The following is a 22669-nucleotide window of genomic DNA, read 5'->3' as shown; positions in this document are numbered from 1 at the left end:
AGATTCTGTCAGAAACAAGAACACACTGAACACAAGTGGAGCACTAACTAAAATAATCTGTTCATCTTCAGCTCTGATCTCTAAATGTTTGATGGTTATGATGCTGCTGGTTTTAAGGAGAGACACTAACAGACAGAAACATCATCTTTACCTTTATTAATCTTCCATAACATGTCTTCTTTCAGAAAACATTCATGTTACTACACTTTGTCTGTTCGTCCTTGTAGATTTCTCCTAGATGATGCCTCATTGGTAAATTCTAACAACATTTACACTCAGAAATCTGAATTTCACTTTAAACTTAAAAACAAGCTGGTTAGGATCCATTCATCTGTTGAATATTTGCTATAAAACGTCACAAAAAAGCAGGAAATCTCCACGTTTGAGGGGCTGAAAACTGATTTTTCTGACAGACTTGTGGAAAGAAAACATTGATGTTACTCCTCTTGTCTAATAGAATAGAAAAGTCTTCATTGTCATTATACATGTCATACATATGCTGTCCTTTAATGCAAACATCAGCAAAAGTGCAAAACAGGTTAATGAATAAATATAAAGAGCCTCTAAAAGTCACGATGAGAAGAAAAGTAAAGACACAAAAGCAGAGATATAAGACATTCACCGAACAATTCATCTCTGCAGCACCACGATACGTCATTCTCAACAGTCAGCACATACATATTTCCCCCCTGAGATTTGGATTTTGCACGAGTCCATGTTGGGATTTTGATAAAACTGCAATGAATTCTGCAGCCCTACACCACAGTGGACACTAGTCTGTCATTCCTTACACTGCCACCTGCTGGCCAGCTGCTGTAAGAGCACAAATCCAAGAAGGTTGACAGACAGAGTGATCCTGCCAATCCTTCTAGACACTCAGAAACAGAAGGACAGTTGTGTACCTACAAGAGAACAATGCTTGTCACAGGAGAGGTTCCCTTTAGAAAGACTATTGTGTACCCTTCAGTACCGGTATGTTTCATGTTGTACCCTAAAATTAGTCCAAAGGTACATTTCTGGCCTGGGGTAGGTAGGGAGGTAGGTAGGGAGGCAGGTAGGGGGGCAGGTAGGGGGGGCAGGTAGGGAGGGAGGTAGGGAGGGAGGTAGAGGGGCAGGTAGGGAGGCAGGTAGGGAGGTAGGTAGGGAGGTAGGTAGGGAGGGAGGTAGGGGGGTAGGTAGGGAGGCAGGTAGGGGGGCAGGTAGGGGGGTAGGTAGGGGGGCAGGTAGGAAGGTAGGGAGGCAGGTAGGGAGGCAGGTAGGGAGGAAGATAGGGAGGTAGGTAGGGAGGCAGGTAGGGAGGGAGGTAGGGGGGCAGTTAGGGAGGCAGGTAGGGAGGTAGGTAGGGGGCAGGTAGGGGCCAGGTAAGTGGGTCAAGTATGGGGGCAGGTAGGTGTGCAGGTATTTTATGGGACTGTTTTCTCGTTGAAAAAGGGAAACAACAACAATACAAACACACACACTTCTTGTTGAAAAGGAAACAATGAAGAGAGATGAATGTGTGTGTGAGGATGAGTTGAGGATTGTGCCACCAAATGGAGCCCTGACTCTCTTACACAGTTTAGATTCTTTACAACATTTAGAGATCAGAGCTGAAGGTGAACAGATTATTTTAGTTAGTGCTCCACTTGTGTTCAGTGTGTTCTTGTTTCTGACAGAATCTAAACTGTGTAAGAGAGTCAGGGCTCCATCTGGTGGAACAATCCTCAACTCATCCTCACACACACACATTCATCTCTCTTCATTGTTTCTCTTTTTGGTGAATGGTTCCCAGAGAGATCATGCTTTTATTTAATCATAAAGTCTAATATCTTTGACTGTATTATTGCATTTCTCATATCATTTTCTACCTTAAAGATGTGGTCAACATAAAGCCCTGAAAAAGTTCCTTATCTGAGAGTTAAACAAAGATTAGATGTTTAAAGCCGACTCCCAGCAACCTGTTTCACAGCCTGAATATGAAACTCTGCTTCTGAGGTCGGTCGGTGAATCCCCCCTCCCCCCACTGTCCAACAACACACCCAAACTCTTTCAGTCTCTCAGTTTGGATTGATTTGAGTTTAATGGACTTCTTCACCTGTAGAACACTTCTATGTTGGTCACATTGAATGTTTTGCTGAAGGTTTGATGTACAGTTGTGATTGCAGAGTTCAGAGCTGTTAAAGAGGAAATGAAGAGCAGACTGAAGAAGCATTAATGACTTAAGTCAACATGAGTTTAACCTCATTTCTTATTGATGCAGACCTGTAACATTTTCTTTGAATATTTCTTTGTTCAGACACAATCATCCACCAAGATCATAATGTAGCACTGCTAGCTGTTTCTGCAATATGAGACATCACTGGACAATATTCTGCACTATGCACATGTATCTATTTATTACTCTGTGTCACATCCAACTGTACAATATGACATCTCTATTCATTCACACTTTATTCATCTGTATATTCTGTCTTTATATACAGACTGTTTATATAAGGTTGTTTATTGTGTACATACGGTTGTTTTATTACTATTATTATAACTAATTCTATTCTATTTTTCCATTTCCTATAGTTTATGTATATTTTTTCTCCCATGTCTAATTAATGCATATTTGTGATATTCTGATGTGTACATGAGCTGCTGTAGCACAGGAAGTCTTATCTTAACACACAACCAAGTGCAAACCATACATACTGTATATACATATTTATCAACAGTAAAAAAAAAAAAAAAATATATATATATATATATATATATATATATACACACACACACACACACACACACACACACACACACACACACCGGCTTTGCACTTTTAATGATGTTACCACTGAAAGGACTGCATTTATTTATTTTATTCTATTTTCTATCGCTATTGCCTGTTAAGCACTTTGAGCTGCATTTACTGTGTGCAAGGTTTTTTACAAATTAAGTTATTATTTTACCATGTCTGTAGTTTTACCCATACTATCTTCTTTATGAATGAGTAAACATGACAACATTAAAAACAGACCCAGAGTCAAACTGTCACGTGTAACACATTACTCTGTTTCATCAGGTAGTAATAGATTACTCTGTTTCATCAGGTATTAACAGATTACTCTGATTCATCAGGTAGTAATAGATTACTCTGATTCATCAGGTAGTAACAGATTACTCTGTTTCATCAGGTAGTAACAGATTACTCTGGTTCATCAGGTAGTAATAGATTACTCTGATTCATCAGGTAGTAACAGATTACTCTGGTTCATCAGGTAGTAACAGATTACTCTGGTTCATCAGGTAGTAACAGATTACTCTGATTCATCAGGTAGTTCTGGTTCATCAGGTAGGATTATTCTGGTTGATCAGGTAGTAACAGATTACTCTGATTCATCAGGTAGTGATAGATTACTCTGATTCATCAGGTAGTAATAGATTACTCTGGTTCATCAGGTAGTAATAGATTACTCTGATTCATCAGGTAGTAATAGATTACAGAAACGTTTCAAAGTGAACTGGACCATATTTATCACATCCAATTACAATGATCTTTTTGTCTAGAACTTCACCTTTCTTGTACACACAGTTGGGAGGCTTGTCTTTATCTTTAGCAGAGTCCATCGTCTGTGTGCAGTCAATAAGGTCAAAGGTCGTTGTGCTTTGATGGATATTACTATTGGGTTTCACTGGTTGTGTTGTTTTACAGACGGCTGCCACAGCTTCCAACGACGCTATGATGAAGGTGTTGGACCACTTACAGCTGCCGTTGTCCTTCATGATTCCTCTGCCTTTAATCACGTTGGTGCAGTCGTCTTCATTCATCTTCTCAGCGATGTGCTGGTTTGTAAACCATGCAACATCGTGCTTCACTTTCTCTGTGATGAAGGTATTGGTACCCTTACAGCCATTGATTGGGTTCTTGTCTTTTATCTCCTGGGTACATTGGTCATCAGTCATCCCAGCGTTGATACGCTTATTATTAAACTGAGCATCTGCAGGTTCTGGTCCCAGGAAGGTGAGAGCAGCAGAGATCAGCAGAACACCAGCAAAGATAGAGATCTTCATGTTGATCTGGAGAACACAGAGTTATAAAAAGACTTTGTTGACATATCTAACATCTCTTTATATTATCATTAAAAGCTGTTACTCTGACATATCTACCATCTCTTTATATTATCATATAAAAGCTGTTAGAGACTTTACTCTGACATATCTACCATCTCTTTATATTATCATATAAAAGCTGTTAGAGACTTTACTCTGACATATCTAACATCTCTTTATATTATCATATAAAAGCTGTTAGAGACTTTACTCTGACATATCTAACATCTCTTTATATTATCATATAAAAGCTGTTAGAGACTTTACTCTGACATATCTAACATCTCTTTATATTATCATATAAAACTCTTGATATATAAATCCATCATTAAAAGCTGTTAGAGACTTTAAATGACATATCTAACATATCTTTATATTATCATATAAAAGCTGTTAGAGACATCTCTTTAATAACTCTTGATAATAACCATCATTAATAAATGATAAACAGATCAGTTCATTATACTTTATACTTATTTTACTGGAAACAAAAAATGAAATGATTTATAAGCCAGCAAATGTTGAAGAAGCGATGGTTCAAAGCCAAAAACGTAAAAATTGACAAAAGCTTCAAAGAAAACCTGTACAAGAAAGTGCAAAAACGTCTAAACGTGTTGAAAAGGAGAAACCAGAGATTAGAGAAGTGCTGCAGATTCATACTATGTTCACACACAGACAAACTCTGAAGGTAAATATGGTGCAAAATGTGAGAACTTGCAGAACAAAATATCTGAACTTGTTGTAAGCCAGCCAGAGACACACGCACACACAAACACACACACAAACACACACACACACACACACACACACACACACACACACACACACACACACACACGTTTTGTTATTTCAAACAATAAACTTACAGTTTCTTCTAACGGTCCAACGTGTTGACTCGATGCCTGGAGAGAAAGGTAACTGGTTTCCTGGTATGAATGACAGACACACCTCGAGGAGAGCAGGAAGGAAGAGCTGCCAGAGAATGTAAGACGTTTAATTTAACTGATCTGATTTATTTAACCTTTATTTATTCAGGGAAGTTTCTCAGAGAGGCAGCCTCTCTTTTGGAGGAACGCCCTGATCACATTCACACAGTTCCACATTCATACTGGAAGCTGCCCAGTACCACCACAGTCTGATCTGATCACATTCATACTGGAAGCTGCCCAGTACCACCACAGTCTGACCTGATCACATTCATACTGGAAGCTGCCCAGTACAACCACAGTCTGATCTGATCTGATCACATTCATACTGGAAGCTGCCCAGTACAACCAGTCTGATCTGATCACATTCATACTGGAAGCTGCCCAGTACAACCAGTCTGATCTGATCACATTCATACTGGAAGCTGCCCAGTACCACCAGTCTGATCTGATCACATTCATACTGGAAGCTGCCCAGTACCACCACAGTCTGATCTGATCACATTCATACTGGAAGCTGCCCAGTACCACCACCAGTCTGATCTGATAACATTCATACTGGAAGCTGCCCAGTACCACCACAGTCTGATCTGATCACATTCATACTGGAAGCTGCCCAGTACCACCACAGTCTGACCTGATCACATCCATACTGGAAGCTGCCCAGTACCACCAGTCTGATCTGATCACATTCATACTGGAAGCTGCCCAGTACCACCACAGTCTGGTCTGATCACATTCATACTGGAAGCTGCCCAGTCTGATCTGATCACATTCATACTGGAAGCTGCCCAGTACCACCACAGTCTGATCGGACCACATTCATACTGGAAGTTGCCCAGTACCACCACAGTCTGATCTGATCACATTCATACTGGAAGCTGCCCAGTACCACCACAGTCTGATCTGGTCACATTCATACTGGAAGCTGCCCAGTACAACCAGTCTGATCTGATCACATTCATACTGGAAGCTGCCCAGTACAACCAGTCTGATCTGATCACATTCATACTGGAAGCTGCCCAGTACCACCACAGTCTGACCTGATCACATTCATACTGGAAGCTGCCCAGTACCACCACAGCCTTACTCAAGAACACCTCAGTGGTGGTAATGACGGAGGGACAAGCTTATCCTAATGGTCTGGGGATTGAACCGACGACCTCTCGGTCACAAGCACGCTTCTCTAACCTTTTGGCCACCACTGATGTTTTTGTCTGTGGTGTTAAAGCAATGGTTTAACATTTTGGGAATTGATCTTTTTTGCATCTGTGTGGACTAGCCAGACATCTGTGGAGGAAGGTCTGGCTGTAAGAGTCTACAAACACGGATATCTCAATGATTAAACAGGACTTCATTAAAAAACAGACACAAGTGTAAACTGTCAGAAGAAGAGTCACACTGTAAACCTTTCAGCCTGGCCTCACAGAACTCCGTGAAATGATCACGAACTGTTAACAGCTCATTATGTGGTGGTGGCACGGAATGTGTGAAAACTCTGTGTCCACCACGGAAAACAATGCCAATGGAAAGTCAATGAGAAGATGACGAGGAATTAAGAGCCCTCCCCCTCCCCGTTGTTATTTTCCTAACCCCAACCGTCCCGTTCTTCTCGCGTGTCACAGAACCGTAAGCCCACCCACGACCTTTCCTTGAACCCAACCGTCCCGTTGTTGTTCCTGCGTTTATTGGCGATCCGTGTTCATTTCACAGAATTAATCCATGGGCCAACGAAATTTTTGGCTTTTCCGTGAAACTGCCACAGATTTTGAGTTCAATTCAATTCAATTTTATTTATAGTATCAAATCATAACAAAAGTTATCTCGAGACACTTTACAGATAGAGCAGGTCTAAACCACACTCTATAATTTCCAAAACCCCAACAATTAAATTAATTCCCTCAAGAGCAAGCATTAGTAGTGGCTGTTGCAACAGTGGTGAGGAGAAACTCCCTCTTATGAAGAAACCTCGACAGACCCAGACTCTTGGTAGGAGGTGTCTGACGGGGCCGGTTGGGGGTGTGATGAACAGTGGTGATAATAGTCACATTAAAGATAATGGAACAGTGACTTCAAAGGTTATCGTGGAAGTTCATGTCGTAGCAGGGCACATCGTGTCATACTGAGTAGTGCAGTCTCCTATACCGGATCCTGACTACTCTGTGCATAGGAACATCACAGCAGGGCGTTGCGGGATGTAACGTGGCGCTGCAGAGCACGGGTGGAGGCTGTGGATGCAGCAGGACGCGGCCAGGCATTGCAGGGAATCGCAGAGCTATGATCTGCGATTCCCTGCAAGAAACATAAGAAACATGGACTCCGGGGAGTAAACTCCCCAGAGCTAGGTTAGTAACAAGCAGTTCTGGGACAGGATGCATACAAAAGGAAACAAGTGAAAACAGAGATGAGAGAGCAGCTCAGTGTGTCGTAGGAAGGAAGGAACTTCCCCGGTAGTCTAGAATTATAATAGCATAGCTAAGAGAGGCAGGCTAGCTTAGAGAGAGGTGCCGGATCAGGCTTGTTAAGGGGCCGTGTTCATTTCACGGAATTCTGTGAGATCAGGTTGAAACCTTTGATGTACATTTACAGCTAAAATCTCACAGTATCTTACTGTTTCAATGTCATACAGTATCATACTGTAATGTGGAAGTAATGTAATATCTCTTGTGTCTAACATGTCAGGACAGCAAACAGTCAGGATTTCGTTGAGTGATTAGTTCTCCCTCGCTGTGGTGGGGCAGCAAGCAGGTTGGCTGATGCAGAGCAGAGTGGGCGGGTTGGGGTGTAGGGTTTGACCATGTCCTGGATGTAAGCTGGGGCTGATCCGTACGTGGCCCTGTATGCAAGTACCTGTATGCAGTACGGGAGTCATTCTCACTGTTGGTAACGTGATAGGGACGGATAGAGCATTGAAATCAACAGGAGCGGTGGGAGCAGGAAGGAGTTGGAGATTAAAATAAAAAATGATGCTGCAATGCAATGAGTGCAAGGCATTTTGTTTAAAAACAACAAAAAACGCTTACAACTCACAATACATTTGTTGATTGGCTACTGCTAGCCGCAGAGTAGCCTATCAGAGCAAGACAAAGCAGCTGCTCTGTTTACAAGCCAATCAATCAGCATCAGTGACTAGTGCACCGAGAGTCGGCAAAATAAATTCTGGAAAGAAGCTGTTGCAAATCAAATTTTGAAGGGTGTCAGTAAACAAAACCACAACAAATTATGTTGCATGTAAAGACTGGCACACAATCATTAAATATCTGACGGAGAGTGGTACTAGCGGGCTACAGCGGCATAGCCTCACCTGCTACAGGAGGCCGACAAGCAGCACGCAGCCTTTGATTTCTAAAAAGTTTGAAAAGGATGGTGCCAGAGACTGAGAAAACACTTTTAGTGGGCAAGCTGGCCCGGATGTCGGCCACCGACCACAGGCCGTTCTCCCTGGTCGAAGGCCATGGCTTTCATAAAGTGGCAAAGGCATTGGTGGAAACAGGAGCCAAATATGGCAAAGTAGGGGTGGAGATGTTACAATGTTATTGTTATGACCTATTACATATGCCACTGGTTTTCAACCAATTCTACCCCAGGGCCCACCTAGTCATACTTGTTACAGAACAGCAGATAATTTCCGTGCTTTCAGCCGTGCGTTATTTCCATGATCTGTCTGTTATATACTGCACATTTTCTATTGTGTTTTATGATTGTTCTCAACTAAAATTCTTGTTAAGTTATTCTTAACTTGATAGAACTTGTCGGCCCACTAGTTCACGGCCCACTAATGGGTTGAGATTAGAGAAACAGTGAGATTGTTGTGGTTAGCGGGAGATAGAGGACCCAAATGCAGGGAGAGGCAGGCAGGCAGAGATGGTTTAAACTTGAGGTTTTAAATCCAACAGAAAATGGCAGTACAACGACTGGAAAATACTCAAAGTCATGCAGGGAAAAACCAAAAGCAAAAGGCGAATCATGCACAACAGACTGACAGCAACACACAGGCAGGAACAAACTCAAAATGATCTGACACGAGACAAAGGGAACACGGGGGTTAAATACATGAGGTAATGAAGAAACGAGGGACAGGTGATACAACAGGTGAAACACATTAGGGGAGACAGGGTAATCAAAACAGGCGGGAAAACACAGGAAGTAAAACAAGACACGACAAGACAGAAAACTAGACTATCAAAATAAAACAGGAAACAGAACATAATAACCAACAAACAGGAATACACAGTTAAAACAGGACAAACAGAAACACACAATGAACAGGGGAATAGGAAAACAGGAAAACAAAAATATACATAACCAAGAACAGAAATATACATAACAGGAATACACAAAACAGGATACCTACAGAATTCCACAAACCATACAACAGAAACAAAACAAAATACCAGGTAAAATACCAAAACCATAACAACTCCTACAACTCATACCAGACGACTAAAAAACCAAACAGAAAACAACCCAAGAAGGGTGAGAGAGTCCGGAGGAGACAGAGAGTCCATGGGGGAAAAGGTCATTGGAAACAGGGAACCGAGGGCACTAGGGACTGGGGGCACTGTGGCACATGAAACAGAGAGCATAGAGGGCCGGAGAGGCCTGGGGGAAAGAGAGGGCCGGAGAGGCCTGGGGGAAACAGAGGGCCAGAGAGGCCTGGGGGAAACAGAGGGCCAGAGAGGCCTGGGGGAAACAGAGGGCCAGAGAGGCCTGGGGGAAACAGAGGGCCAGGAGAGGCCTGGGGAAACAGAGGGCCGGAGAGGCCTGGGGAAACAGAGGGCCAGAGAGGCCTGGGGGAAACAGAGGGCCGGAGAGGCCTGGGGAAACAGAGGGCCGGAGAGGCCAGGGGGGCCAGAGAGGCCTGGGGAAAGAGGGCCGGAGAGGCCTGGGGGAAACAGAGGGCCGGAGAGGCCTGGGGGAAACAGAGGGCCAGAGAGGCCTGGGGGAAACAGAGGGAGGGCCAGAGAGGCCTGGGGAAACAGAGGGCCGGAGAGGCCTGGGGAAACAGAGGGCCAGAGAGGCCTAGGGGAAACAGAGAGGCGGCAAAGAGAGGCAAAACCCTTCAGGGGGAAACGAGGGCAGTGCCCTCCAGGGGCCGAGCAGGAGACCGATCAGCGGGGGGAAGCCAGGCAACCCTAACAGGGGTCGGAGGTGCCAGGGGAAACAGAGGGGCAGGAGTGGGTCTGACCCGCCCGGGAGGCAAAGTCTCTGGGGCAGTCTCAGGCAAAATCTCAGGGGGAATATGGTTATAGCCAGTTCAGGGGGGCTGGACACCAGCCAGAAATATGGAGGGTTGCTAGCCTGCCGGGGATCTGGGACACAGGGCAACCTGGGGACACTAGCCTGGGGACCACTTGATGGCCAAGCAGACAGCTGATCGGCAAAGTGAGGCAATTCTCCGCCCCCCTTGATGGACAGTGTTACATTGTGTGAGAGATTATCTGCTCCAAGTGAGAATGTAACGTGAAATTGAGGGCAATGTTTTCAATAAAAAAATTAAAAAAAAAAACATTTGCCCAAAGGGGCCATTAAAATGAGAAAAATAATGGGACAACAGAAATCAGGGACATTTAGAATAGATAATGAGTAATTAATTGTGAGTTAACTATGACATTAATGTGATTAATCACGATTAAATATTTTAATCATTTGACAGCACTATATTTAATGTATTGAGGGAAGTATGAAGAATAGCTGAAAAAGTGGGAATGAGTTTAATTAGCCAGGAAAAGTATAATATGAATAAAGTTAAATGGATGTGGAATATCTTGATTTTGGGTCTGACTGCCTAAGTCACGAAAACATTAAAGTCTAATGGAAAGTCTCTGGGGCGGTCTCTTAGAAAAGGGGCAGTCTCAATCAAAATCTCAGGGGAGCCATCAATGGCAATTAGAAAAAAAAGCACAAGTGAATCAGGGGGCTGGACACTTAGCTTTTCCAAAAATGGTTGGAGGGTTGCTAGCCTGCGTGTGAGAAGAAAGGGATCTGTGGACAGAATTTTTCTCAAAAAATCGAAGTTCCTGTTTCCCTCAAACCAGGCAGGAAAGCCTGTCCAGGGCAACCTGGGGACACTAGAAAACTCCTACTGATAAAACTTGATGGCCAAGCAGACAGCTGATGGCAGGAAACAGAGCACACATGAACTCTGATAAAGGCTAGCAGCAAGAAAAGATTCTTCCCATTTCAACTTCTTTAAACTGAATTTACAGGACTTGAGGAGGTTGCAAACCCATTTCAGTTGGCCTGCAAACCAGCAGTTGGCCTGCCCAGCTTGTTAATAGCCAGTGTATGTACATTTTAGCTTCCTAAAGGCCAATGTTTCGGGGTCCTCCCCCAGAAACTTTTGAACATTAAACACTTCATTTCCTGCATTCTGGTGAATATTTCTTCCTTTTTCTGAACCAATTCATGCTGGAAGTAAAGTATAAAACCATAATGGAATATAAAAACATATTGCAATAAGGCTCCCAGGCATTCTGTATTGCATTCATCTATTTATTCTCCTTTGGATTGACTTTTCTAATTATATCTGAGTCAGCACACATGTAGCCTATAATATACTAGTCATATCCACAACCTCCACGCCTTTATTATGGTGTGTCGCATTGATTTTAATGTAGTGCACGACGGGAAATATGACATTACACAGCATATAAAAACACAGCGGGTCTTACAGTACACTTAACATATGTTATATCTACAACAGAGTGACCCATCCTCTCTACACTCCTATCTCTGGTTTTATATCTACATCAGAGTGACCCATCCTCTCTACGCTCCTATCTCTGGTTTAATATCTACAACAGAGTGACCCATCCTCTTTACACTCCTATCTCTGGTTTAATATCTACAACAGAGTGACCCATCCTCTCTACACTCCTATCTCTGGTTTTATATCTACAACAGAGTGACCCATCCTCTCTACACTCCTATCTCTGTTTTTATGTCAACATGTTATCCTTTGATATATATTTTATATCTATCAACATATGACACATCACTGTACTTGTCCTTTCTCTGATTTTATATCTACAAAAGAGTGACCCATAGTTCTGTTTCCTGTCTCTGGTTTTATAGTTAACACTACACTCCATCAGCAGGTAACGTTAGCCTCTCTGGTTTTATAGCTAGTTAACACTACACTCAACAGCTCTGGTTTATATCTACAACAGAGTTAGCCTCATGTTTTTATATATCTACAACAGAGTGACCTTAGCTCTCAAATGGTTTTATATCTCAACAGCAGGTGACACATCCTCTCTCTACACTCCTATCTCTGGTTTAATATCTACAACACACTCACCCAGCAGTTAACGTTCCTATCTCTGGTTTTGTATGTTAACATCATGTTTTTATATATCGTTAGCCTAACCAATCAGCTAAGCTTTATTGACATGTTATTGCTCAATTATTACACGTTTTAATAAAGGGAACCTAGTTAACAATACACTCAACAACAGGGAAGTGTTGGGCCTCTCGTTAGCTGGTTTAACACTACAACTCAACACCCAGGTAACGTTAGCCTAGCGTTAGCTGTTATGTATACGTTATCAGGTTTATATATATTATATATCTATCTCTATATACGTCACTGTACTTGTGTTTGTCTCTCACTCTCAATGTGTAGTTCTGTTTCCTGTCTGTCAGACGCTAGTTAACACTACACTCAACAGCAGGTAACGTTAGCCTAGCGTTAGCTAGTTAACACACACACTCAACAGCAGGTAACGTTAGCCTAGCGTTAGCTAGTTAACACCACACTCAACAGCAGGTAACGTTAGCCTAGCGTTAGCTAGTTAACACTACACTCAACAGCAGGTAACGTTAGCCTACCATTAGCTAGTTAACACTACACTCAACAGCAGGTAACGTTAGCCTACCGTTAGCTAGTTAACACTACACTCAACAGCAGGTAACGTTAGCCTACCGTTAGCTAGTTAACACTACACTCAACAGCAGGTAATGTTAGCCTAGCGTTAGCTAGTTAACACCACACTCGACAGCAGGTAACGTTAGCCTAGCGTTAGCTAGTTAACACCACACTCGACAGCAGGTAACGTTGGCCTGGCGTTAGCTAGTTAACACCACACTCGACAGCAAGTAACGTTGGCCTGGCGTTAGCCAGTTAACACCACACTTTCGACAGCAGGTAGCGTTGGCCTGGCGTTAGCTAGTTAACACCACACTCGACAGCAGGTAGCGTTAGCCTGGCGTTAGCTAGTTAACACTACACTCGACGGCAGGTAACGTTGGCCTGGCGTTAGCAAGTTAACACTACACTTTCGACAGCAGGTAACGTTAGCCTGGCGTTAGCAGCAGCTGGAGTAAACAGTTAAAATGCTAACAGCTAAACGGTGTAAAGTGTGTCTGTATTTCACTCTAACACCAGACTGTAGCTGCTGTCTGAAAAACACAGAAGAGATGTGTCACCTTTTTCAGCCCTTCTGAGTTCGTACGTATGATTTTAATATAACATCATTATAGTCATTATGGCCTTTAGAAAATGTGTTTTTGGGGAGGTGGGGTAGTGCACGATAGCCCCTGTGGGGGAGCTAAGCTTTTGTCCTTAATGGCATTTCCCCTCCTTACATTACTTTTACTTTTATACTTTAAGTAGTTTTGAAACCAGTACTTTTACACTTTTACTTGAGTAAAAAGCTTGAGTTGATATTTCAACTTCTCGACGGCAGGTAACGTTAGCCTACCGTTGGCTAGTTAACACTTGACAGCAGGAAATCTTTTCAAACCCTAGTATCTGTACTTCTACTGCAGTAATGAATGGCAATACTTTTGACACCTGTTAACCCTTTTCTCTCTTCTTCACCTTCTCCTCCCACCTTTCAGCCTCCTTTTCTGACCTCTTCACCTTCTCCTCCCACCTTTCAGCCTCCTTTTCTCTCCTCTTCACCTTCTCCTCCCACCTTTCAGCCTCCTTTTCTCACCTCTTCACCTTCTCCCCCCACCTTTCAGCCTCCTTTTCTCTCCTCTTCACCTTCTCCTCCCACCTTTCAGCCTCCTTTTCTCTCCTCTTCACCTTCTCCTCCCACCTTTCAGCCTCCTTTTCTCACCTCTTCACCTTCTCCTCCCACCTTTCAGCCTCCTTTTCTCTCCTCTTCACCTTCTCCTCACACCTTTCAGCCTCCTTTTCTCACCTCTTCACCATCTCCTCCCACCTTTCAGCCTCCTTTTCTCACCTCTTCACCTTCTCCTCCCACCTTTCAGCCTCCTTTTCTCTCCTCTTCACCTTCTCCTCCCACCTTTCAGCCTCCTTTTCTCTCCTCTTCACCTTCTCCCCCCACCTTTCAGCCTCCTTTTCTCTCCTCTTCACCTTCTCCTCCCACCTTTCAGCCTCCTTTTCTCATCTCTTCATTTTCTCCTCCCACCTTTCAGCCTCCTTTTCTCACCTCTTCACCTTCTCCCCCCACCTTTCAGCCTCCTTTTCTCTCCTCTTCACCTTCTCCTCCCACCTTTCAGCCTCCTTTTCTCACCTCTTCACCTTCTCCTCCCACCTTTCAGCCTCCTTTTCTCACCTCTTCACCTTCTCCTCCCACCTTTCAGCCTCCAACCAGTTCAGCTCCTCAGGGTTTCTAACATCTTCTGATGGAAATCTTCTGGTTTTATTCTATTTTTGTAGTTTTCATTCTCTTGATATGATCATATTAATCTGCTGTATGTCTCGTTAGTGTTGAGCTCTGACTGTCAGACTGTAAAACACGTTGAGCTGCTTTAATGTGAGAAAAGTGCTGAGTCATGAATCAGCTCATAGCTCCTCCAAATAATAAGAAACACGAGACCACACGTTGTTAAGAGTTGAACTGTTTTATTCAACATGATTTATTCATCAGGTAGTAACAGATTACTCTGATTCATCAGGTAGTAACAGATTACTCTGATTCATCAGGTAGTAATAGATTACTCTGATTCATCAGGTAGTAACAGATTACTCTGATTCATCAGGTAGTAACAGATTACTCTGGTTCATCAGGTAGTAATAGATTACTCTGGTTCATCAGGTAGTAACAGATTACTCTGGTTCATCAGGTAGTAACAGATTACTCTGGTTCATCAGTTAGTAATAGATTACTCTGGTTCATCAGGTCGTTGTTAAACCTGACTTCCATGAAAGTGAACAGGTTGTCCATGTACACATCTGACTATGATTCTTCTGTTGTTATGAGCTACTCCGTTGTACTGACAGTTGGGGGGAACGGCAGGTGGATTCTGATTCACCAGGTTACAGTCAATAATTGGGAAGATAGCATTGCTAATTGTCATACCGTTGTTGCCATGTGGCGCTCCTCCTCCTACAGCACAGATGGTTTGGACGGCATTCACATTCCCTGTGATGAAGGTATTAATACCCTTGCAGCCGTGTTGTGGGTTCTCAATTATTCTGGCTGCTATCACCTGGGCACATTGGGCAGCAGTCATCCCAGCATTGATATGCTTATTTTGAAACTGAGCGTCCACAGAGATCACGGCAGCAGAGATCAGCAGAACACCAGCAAAGATAGAGATCTTCATGTTGATCTGGAGAACACAGAGTTATAAAAGCTGTTAGAGACTTTACTCTGACATATCTACCATCTCTTTATATTATCATATAAAATCTGTTAGAGACTTTACTCTGACATATCTAACATCTCTTTATATTATCATATAAAAGCTGTTAAAGACTTTACTCTGACATATCTAACATCTCTTTATATTATCATATAAAAGCTGTTATAGAGACTTTACTCTGACATATCTACCATCTCTTTATATTATCATATAAAAGCTGTTAGAGACTTTACTTTGACATATCTAACATCTCTTTATATTATCATATAAAAGCTGTTAGAGACTTTTATTTTTGACATATCTAACATCTCTTTATATTATCATATAAAAGCTGTTAGAGACTTTACTCTGACATATCTAACATCTCTTTATATTATCATATAAAAGCTGTTAGAGACATTTTACTCTCTGACATATCTAACATCTCTTTATATTATCATATAAAAGCTGTTAGAGACTTTACTCTGACATATCTAACATTTCTTTATATTATCATATAAAAGCTGTTAGAGACTTTACTCTGACATATCTAACATCTCTTTATATTATCATATAAAAGCTGTTAGAGACTTTATTCTAACATATCTAACATCTCTTTATATTATCATATAAAAGCTGTTAGAGACTTTACTCTGACATATCTAACATCTCTTTATATTATCATATAAAAGCTGTTAGAGACTTTACTCTAACATATCTAACATCTCTTTATATTATCATATAAAAGCTGTTAGAGACTTTACTCTGACATATCTACCATCTCTTTATATTATCATATAAAAGCTGTTAGAGACTTTACTCTGACATATCTAACATCTCTTTATATTATCATATAAAAGCTGTTAGAGACTTTACTCTGACATATCTAACATCTCTTTATATTACCATATATATGGCTTTAGTTTTATAAATGTCTCCTAACTGTCTGATGATGTAAGAACTTGTTAAGTGACATCAGGAGTTTCTACAGCACAGAATAACTGCACACAGGATTATTAATCTAAATCTTTCTGCAGAAGAAATCCATAAAGTCCTGATGCAGCCAGAATAAGTTCTGAATGATTGAAGATATAAACATACAGAGTTTAAATGTGTTAAAAAGAGAATAATAATCGGTAACACTTTATAATAACTATCCATAATTCATAATTTATTAAGCATTAGTTAACTATTAGTTAATGGTTTGTTCATTATTACTTATTAATTGTTCATACATAGTTCATCATGAGTAAAGTATTTGTTCACACAATTATAAATGGTTTGTTTATAGTAAATAAGCCTATTAGTTAATGCTTTACTGATGATGAATTATGTAAGAACAATTTATTAATAATAATGAAAAAAAACATTAACTAATAGGCTTATTTACTATGAACAAACCATTTTTAATTGTGTGAACAAATACTTTACTCATGATGAACTATGTATGAACAATTAATAAGTAATAATGAACAAACCATTAACTAATAGTTAACTAATGCTTAATAAATGATGATTTATGGATAGTTATTATAAAGTGTTACCTAATAATCTAAAGTATCTTTACCTGAATGACAGGAGAGAGATGAGTTCCAGAGTCAGCAGCAGGAGAGATACCTGGAATATCACATGATAACAAATACACTATGTTACATCACATTTAACTACATTACATCATAGTTAACTACATTACATCGCTACCTAACTTCAAGCTTCTTTAGGAAGTGCAGAAATGTGAAAAGGGTAAAAATAAAAATAGATGAAGCAGCCAAAGAAATTCCTTAAATGTGAAAAACTACATTTAACTTCAGGCTTCCTCAAGAAGCATCGAAAACCCGTCAAAACTTTGAAAAAAGTGACAGAATCATCTAAAAAGGGTCAGAGATACAAATGTCAAAAAAATATGCCAAAACATTAAAAGCAGCTACAAAAACATTGATGAAGTGACAAAGAAATGGTCATTAGCTCCAGAAAAAGCTTTATGTTTTAAAGATTCATTTTACTTTTCATAACGAGGTCACACATTCAATATTCCCTTCAAACACAGTCATGTGACAGGCTTTCCATAAAACTCCTGAAAATGTATGTATTATATTAAAAAGGAGAAACAAAAACAACGTTAATATTTTTAATAGGTTGTTTTCTGAAATGTTATTTTGACAGAAGACTTCTGAGTGTTTTTAATTATGTGTTATTGCTCCGGTTGATATTGTATATATATGAATACAATGACACAGTGCTAAGCATGAGTTCATCAACTCATGCTGAAGTTGACTAAAAAGAGGAATTAAAAATTCTCAATTTTCATATATACTGTATATATATATATATATATATACAGTATATATGAAAATTGAGAATACACACACACACACACACACACAATGATACATTGTACTATATCCCTAATTTGAAAGGCAGACTTTCCATCAGTACCCTTTATGTTGATCAATCTGAGGAAAACTGTGAGACCGGTTTGTAACGAGGACAGACAGACACAGAGAGGACATCCTGAAACTAAAACCTGTCTACACTTCTGTGTCTGTATTATTTAAAATATGTCTGAATAATCCTTTAAAGGATAGGCACAGAAATAAACATTTCATTCATATTCTTACAAAATCATGACGTTTGTGTAATAACAACAGAGGAACAAAGTGTGTAGCATCTGAACAGTTTCTCTTGGGGAACAAAAGTTGCAGTTACGGCAGCAGGATATAAAGAGAAACAGATACAGATATGTCTAAAATAGAGGTCAAAATGTCTAAAAAAAATATCAAAATCTTTGAAAAAAGTGACAGAAACTTTGAAGAAGAGAGAAATAAAGTTTTGTCCACACGGCTGAAACAGAATCAGAGTTTACATGTGTTAAAGAGAGAATAATAATCTAAAGTATATTTACCTGAATGACAGGAGAGAGATGAGTTCTAGAGTCAGCAGCAGGAGAGATACCTGGAATATCACATGATAACACACTTCATTACTAAGATTATACAGAAAAACCAAACATGTGCTGGTCATATGGATCATAATAGACAGGTTACATCACAGTTAACTTCTTTAGAGAGGGACAGACAAAAGATGCAACAACTACAGATAAAGTGATAAAAAGTCTGAAAAAATGGACAAACACATCAAAAAAACATTTGAAAAATGTGCCTAAAGTTTCAAAACCACATTTAACTTTAAGGTTCTTCAACAAACACAGAATATATCTGCAAGAACTGAGAAAAAGAGAGAAATTCACCAAATAAACCCCACAGAAACATTGTAAAAACACTCCAAAAACGTTGGAAAAAGCAGCCAGAACTGCTGAAAAAGCATAAAAATTAAACAAAACCATACATAAAGTTTCAAAAACATTTTAAAAAAGTGTCTAAAGCTTGGTAAAAAGTTAGTTTCTTGCAGCTGAAACAGAATCTAAACCAATCAGAGAAGTTTTAACATCTCAAAGACAGAAAATAAAAAGTATATTTACCTGAATGACAGGAGAGAGGGATAGAAAAGTCTGAGAACTCCTCCATCTTTATACTGTAAAATATTATAATATATTATAATACACACCCACTTTATCTCTCATAGGGTCAGCAGCAGATAACATATTATATATTATAATACACGCCCACTTTATCTTTCATAGCATCAGCAGCTGGTAATATTATAATATATTATAATATAGTGACACATCATCCCTACAGGAGGAGATTAGAGGTTTATTTCTCTTAGCTTCTATTGTAGATCATGCTATTTTTTATATATTGCAACTTTCAGTCATTTAGTGTCTACTTTCAGTCACACACACACACACACACACACACACACACACACACGCACACACACACACACACACACACACACACACACACAACACACACACACACACACACACACACACACACAGACACACACACACACACACACACACACACACACACACACACACACACACACACACACACAGACAGCTGCTTCTCTGTTCACAACCCTGCCTGTCGGGACATTCTGCTTAACGTGAAACAGCTTAACGAGGTTTAATGTACCTCAACAGTGTTGGTCACCAAATGTATCATGGTAACATATCTGGTAATGAACACTTAAGCCTGTCAAAAGAACTAAACCAACATCCAACCATTATATAAGTTCTCTCACAAAGCGTTTTCTTCTTCATTGGCACATATGGCGAGGAAAAGGCTTGTACCTAAACAATGATCAATGATTACCAAATTTCTCTCTCATATTGCTCCTCATAACCACTGAAAACTGTTAAAAATATAACCAGAAATGTGGTTATGACTGATGGTTGTTTAGGTATATTAAACCACGTTAAGCTTCTTCATGTTAGGAACCGTGGGTATTCATCCCACAGCTGCTCCGCTGCCCTGCTGAACATGTGAAGCATAACGCTAAATGTCAGATAACAGCCATAATAAATGGACTTTGGGTTTGATTTTTGACAGTTTTCAGTGGTTATGAGGAGCAATATTAGAGAGAAATCTGCTAATCATTGATCATTGTTTACGTTCATTAAACCACGTTTTTAGTCATTAGTAAGCTGCAGGACAGCGTCTTTCGAAACATAAGCAGCGTGAAAGAGAAAAAACTACTTTCAGTCATTTAGTGTCTACTTTCAGTCATTTAGTGTCTACTTTCAGTCATTTAGTGTCTACTTTCAGTCATTTAGTGTCTACTTTCAGACATTTAGTGTCTACTTTCATTTAGTGACATTTAGTGTCTACTTTCAGTCATTTTAGTGTCATTTACTTTCAGTCATTTAGTGTCTACTTTCAGTCATTTAGTGTCTACTTTCAGTCATTTAGTGTCTACTTTCAGTCATTTAGTGTCTACTTTCAGTCATTTAGTTTCAGACATTTAGTGTCTACTTTCAGACATTTAGTGTCTTTTTTCAGACATTTAGTGTCTACTTTTAGTCATTTAGTTTCTATGAGCATGAGAAGAGAGCTCTGCAGCAATCTAACCACCATGAAATGAACAGATGAATAACTCTTTCTAAGGCTGTTCTGATATCATCTCTTCCTTCACACACTCTCTCTGTTGTTCCCCAGTTATTCAAACTGGAAGATAAACCCTGAGATCTTGGTCTGCATGGATCAGTTTAGTCGTACCGCTCCAAACCAGTTTTGTGTAAAGCGAGAGATTATAGTTTTGGTTATCACTTTGGTACTATTATCACGACTATGTGGTACAATTGTACAACTCTTACACTCATCACACTCGTAACACCCAGTCTTTTATTCAAAACTCTCCATTGTTTATTCATTTGGATTGGGGGCAGGTAGTGGAGAAGGTAGGGGAGCAGGTAGCATGTAGGGAGGCAGGGAGGGTTTATCACCAAAGTGATCCATGCAGACCAAGCTCTCAGGGTGTAGCTTCCTGTTTGAATAACTGGTGAAGAAGAACAGAGAGTGTGTGTGAAGGAAGAGATGATATCAGTGGATGGTACCATGCTCTCTTCTGTTCAAAACCTCTGAGATACCAAGTGGACATCTGCATTAAAATAAAACTACTTTTGTTCACTTTTCTTTCATATTCATATATGAAGGAAATGGACTGCATTTATATAGCGTTATATAGCGCTACTACTCAAAGCATCATAATATATTACAGGAACCAATCACACACATTCATTACAATCAAACGTTAAAAAAAAGTTCAATTCGTACATATTGAGGCTGTGAGTCGGCTTTTAAACATGTAATCTTTGTCTTGATAGATTTATTAAACTCTACGATGACTAAGGACCTTTTTAAGGGTCAGAGTGACACATCATCCCTACAGGAGGAGATTAGAGGGTTCACTTCTATTAGCTTTATTTAGTTTAGTTTAGTAGACTGTCTGTGTGTGTTTGTGTCTGTGTGTGTGTGTGTGTGTGTGTGTGTGTGTGTGTGTGTGTGTGTGTGTGTGTGTGTGTGTGTGTGTGTGTGTGTGTGTGTGTGTGTGTGTGTGTGTGTGTGTGTGTGTGTGTGTGTGTGTGTGTGTGTGTGTGTGTGTGTGTGTGTGTGTGTGTGTGTGTGTGTGTGTGTGTGTGTGTCTGTGTGTCTGTGTGTGTTTGTGTGTATATGTGTGTGTGTGTTTCTGTGTGTTTGTGTGTTGCTGTGTGTGAGTGTATGTGTGTGTGTCTTTGTGTGTCTGTGTATGTTTGTCTGTGTATGTGTATGTATGTGTCTGTGTGTGTGTGTTTGTGTGTGTGTGTGTGTGTGTGTGTGTGTGTGTGTGAGAGAGACAGTGTGTGTGTCTGTGTGTATCTGTCTGTGTGTATGTTTGTGTGTCTCTGTGTGTCTGTATCTCTGTATGTGTGTGTGTTGTGTGTGTGTGTGTGTGTGTGTGTGTGTGTGTGTGTGTGTGTGTGTGTGTGTGTGTGTGTGTGTGTGTGTGTGTGTGTTTTTGTGTCTGTGTGTGTCTCTCTGTGTCTCTGTATGTGTATGTGTGTGTGTCTTTGTGTTGTTAAAATTAATTTTTTATGTCTGACAGTATTATTCATTCAAGGACTAATAAAACCAGATCTCCATTCATGAAAATTAGTTCATTCCTTTTAACCTGCAGAGCAACTGTTTAAACTCCATTTCCAGGATATTTAAATCTGAAATAAATGAGAACAAAAGTAGTTTTATTTTAAAGCATCTCTCTAGTTTATATCTCAGAGGTTTTGAACAGAAGAGAGCATGGTACCATCCACTGATATCATCTCTTCCTTCACACACTCTCTCTGTTCTTCTTCACCAGTTATTCAAACAGGAAGCTACACCCTGAGAGCTTGGTCTGCATGGATCACTTTGGAGATAAAGCACCAAACTGGTTTTATGTAAAGCGAGAGATAACATGTGAGGACACGTGTCAGACAGCCTTTAACACTCCTACTCTTACAGATATGGCTTTTACAACTCATCTAAAGTCCTGACCAGCTGCTAAGATTAAAACACAATGGGTGCCCTATAAAGACCTAGAAATGTTTCTTAGCCATGGTAGAACTTAGCAAAATAAAGATGACATTTAAAAACTGACTGACAGCTACTCTGTCACAGCCTGAATATGAAACTCAGCTTCTGGGGGAATTTCTGAGTCTCAACATTGGTGAAAAATAACTTTTGGTTTCTTGTTGCTGTGTAGTCAGG

The 22669-nt window shown here is 40.3% G+C and overlaps 1 protein-coding gene across 1 annotated transcript; it reads right to left on the bottom strand.

Annotated features, from left to right (window-relative positions):
* Positions 1-3459: 3459 nt before the first annotated feature.
* On the bottom strand, positions 3460-19066 carry LOC114556718 (uncharacterized). The gene is made up of 3 exons (XM_028579752.1): positions 19018-19066; positions 18442-18491; positions 3460-4038 (listed from the first exon to the last, which is right to left on the bottom strand). Exons 1-3 carry the CDS (start codon positions 19061-19063, stop codon positions 3460-3462), a joined length of 675 nt encoding a protein of 224 aa, XP_028435553.1. The 5' UTR covers positions 19064-19066.
* Between the last annotated feature and the right edge of the window lie 3603 nt (positions 19067-22669).

Source organism: Perca flavescens, chromosome 6 (genome assembly GCF_004354835.1).
Source record: "Perca flavescens isolate YP-PL-M2 chromosome 6, PFLA_1.0, whole genome shotgun sequence".
NCBI classification, from domain to species: domain Eukaryota; kingdom Metazoa; phylum Chordata; class Actinopteri; order Perciformes; family Percidae; genus Perca; species Perca flavescens.
This window is presented reverse-complemented; position numbering and strand designations above follow the sequence as displayed.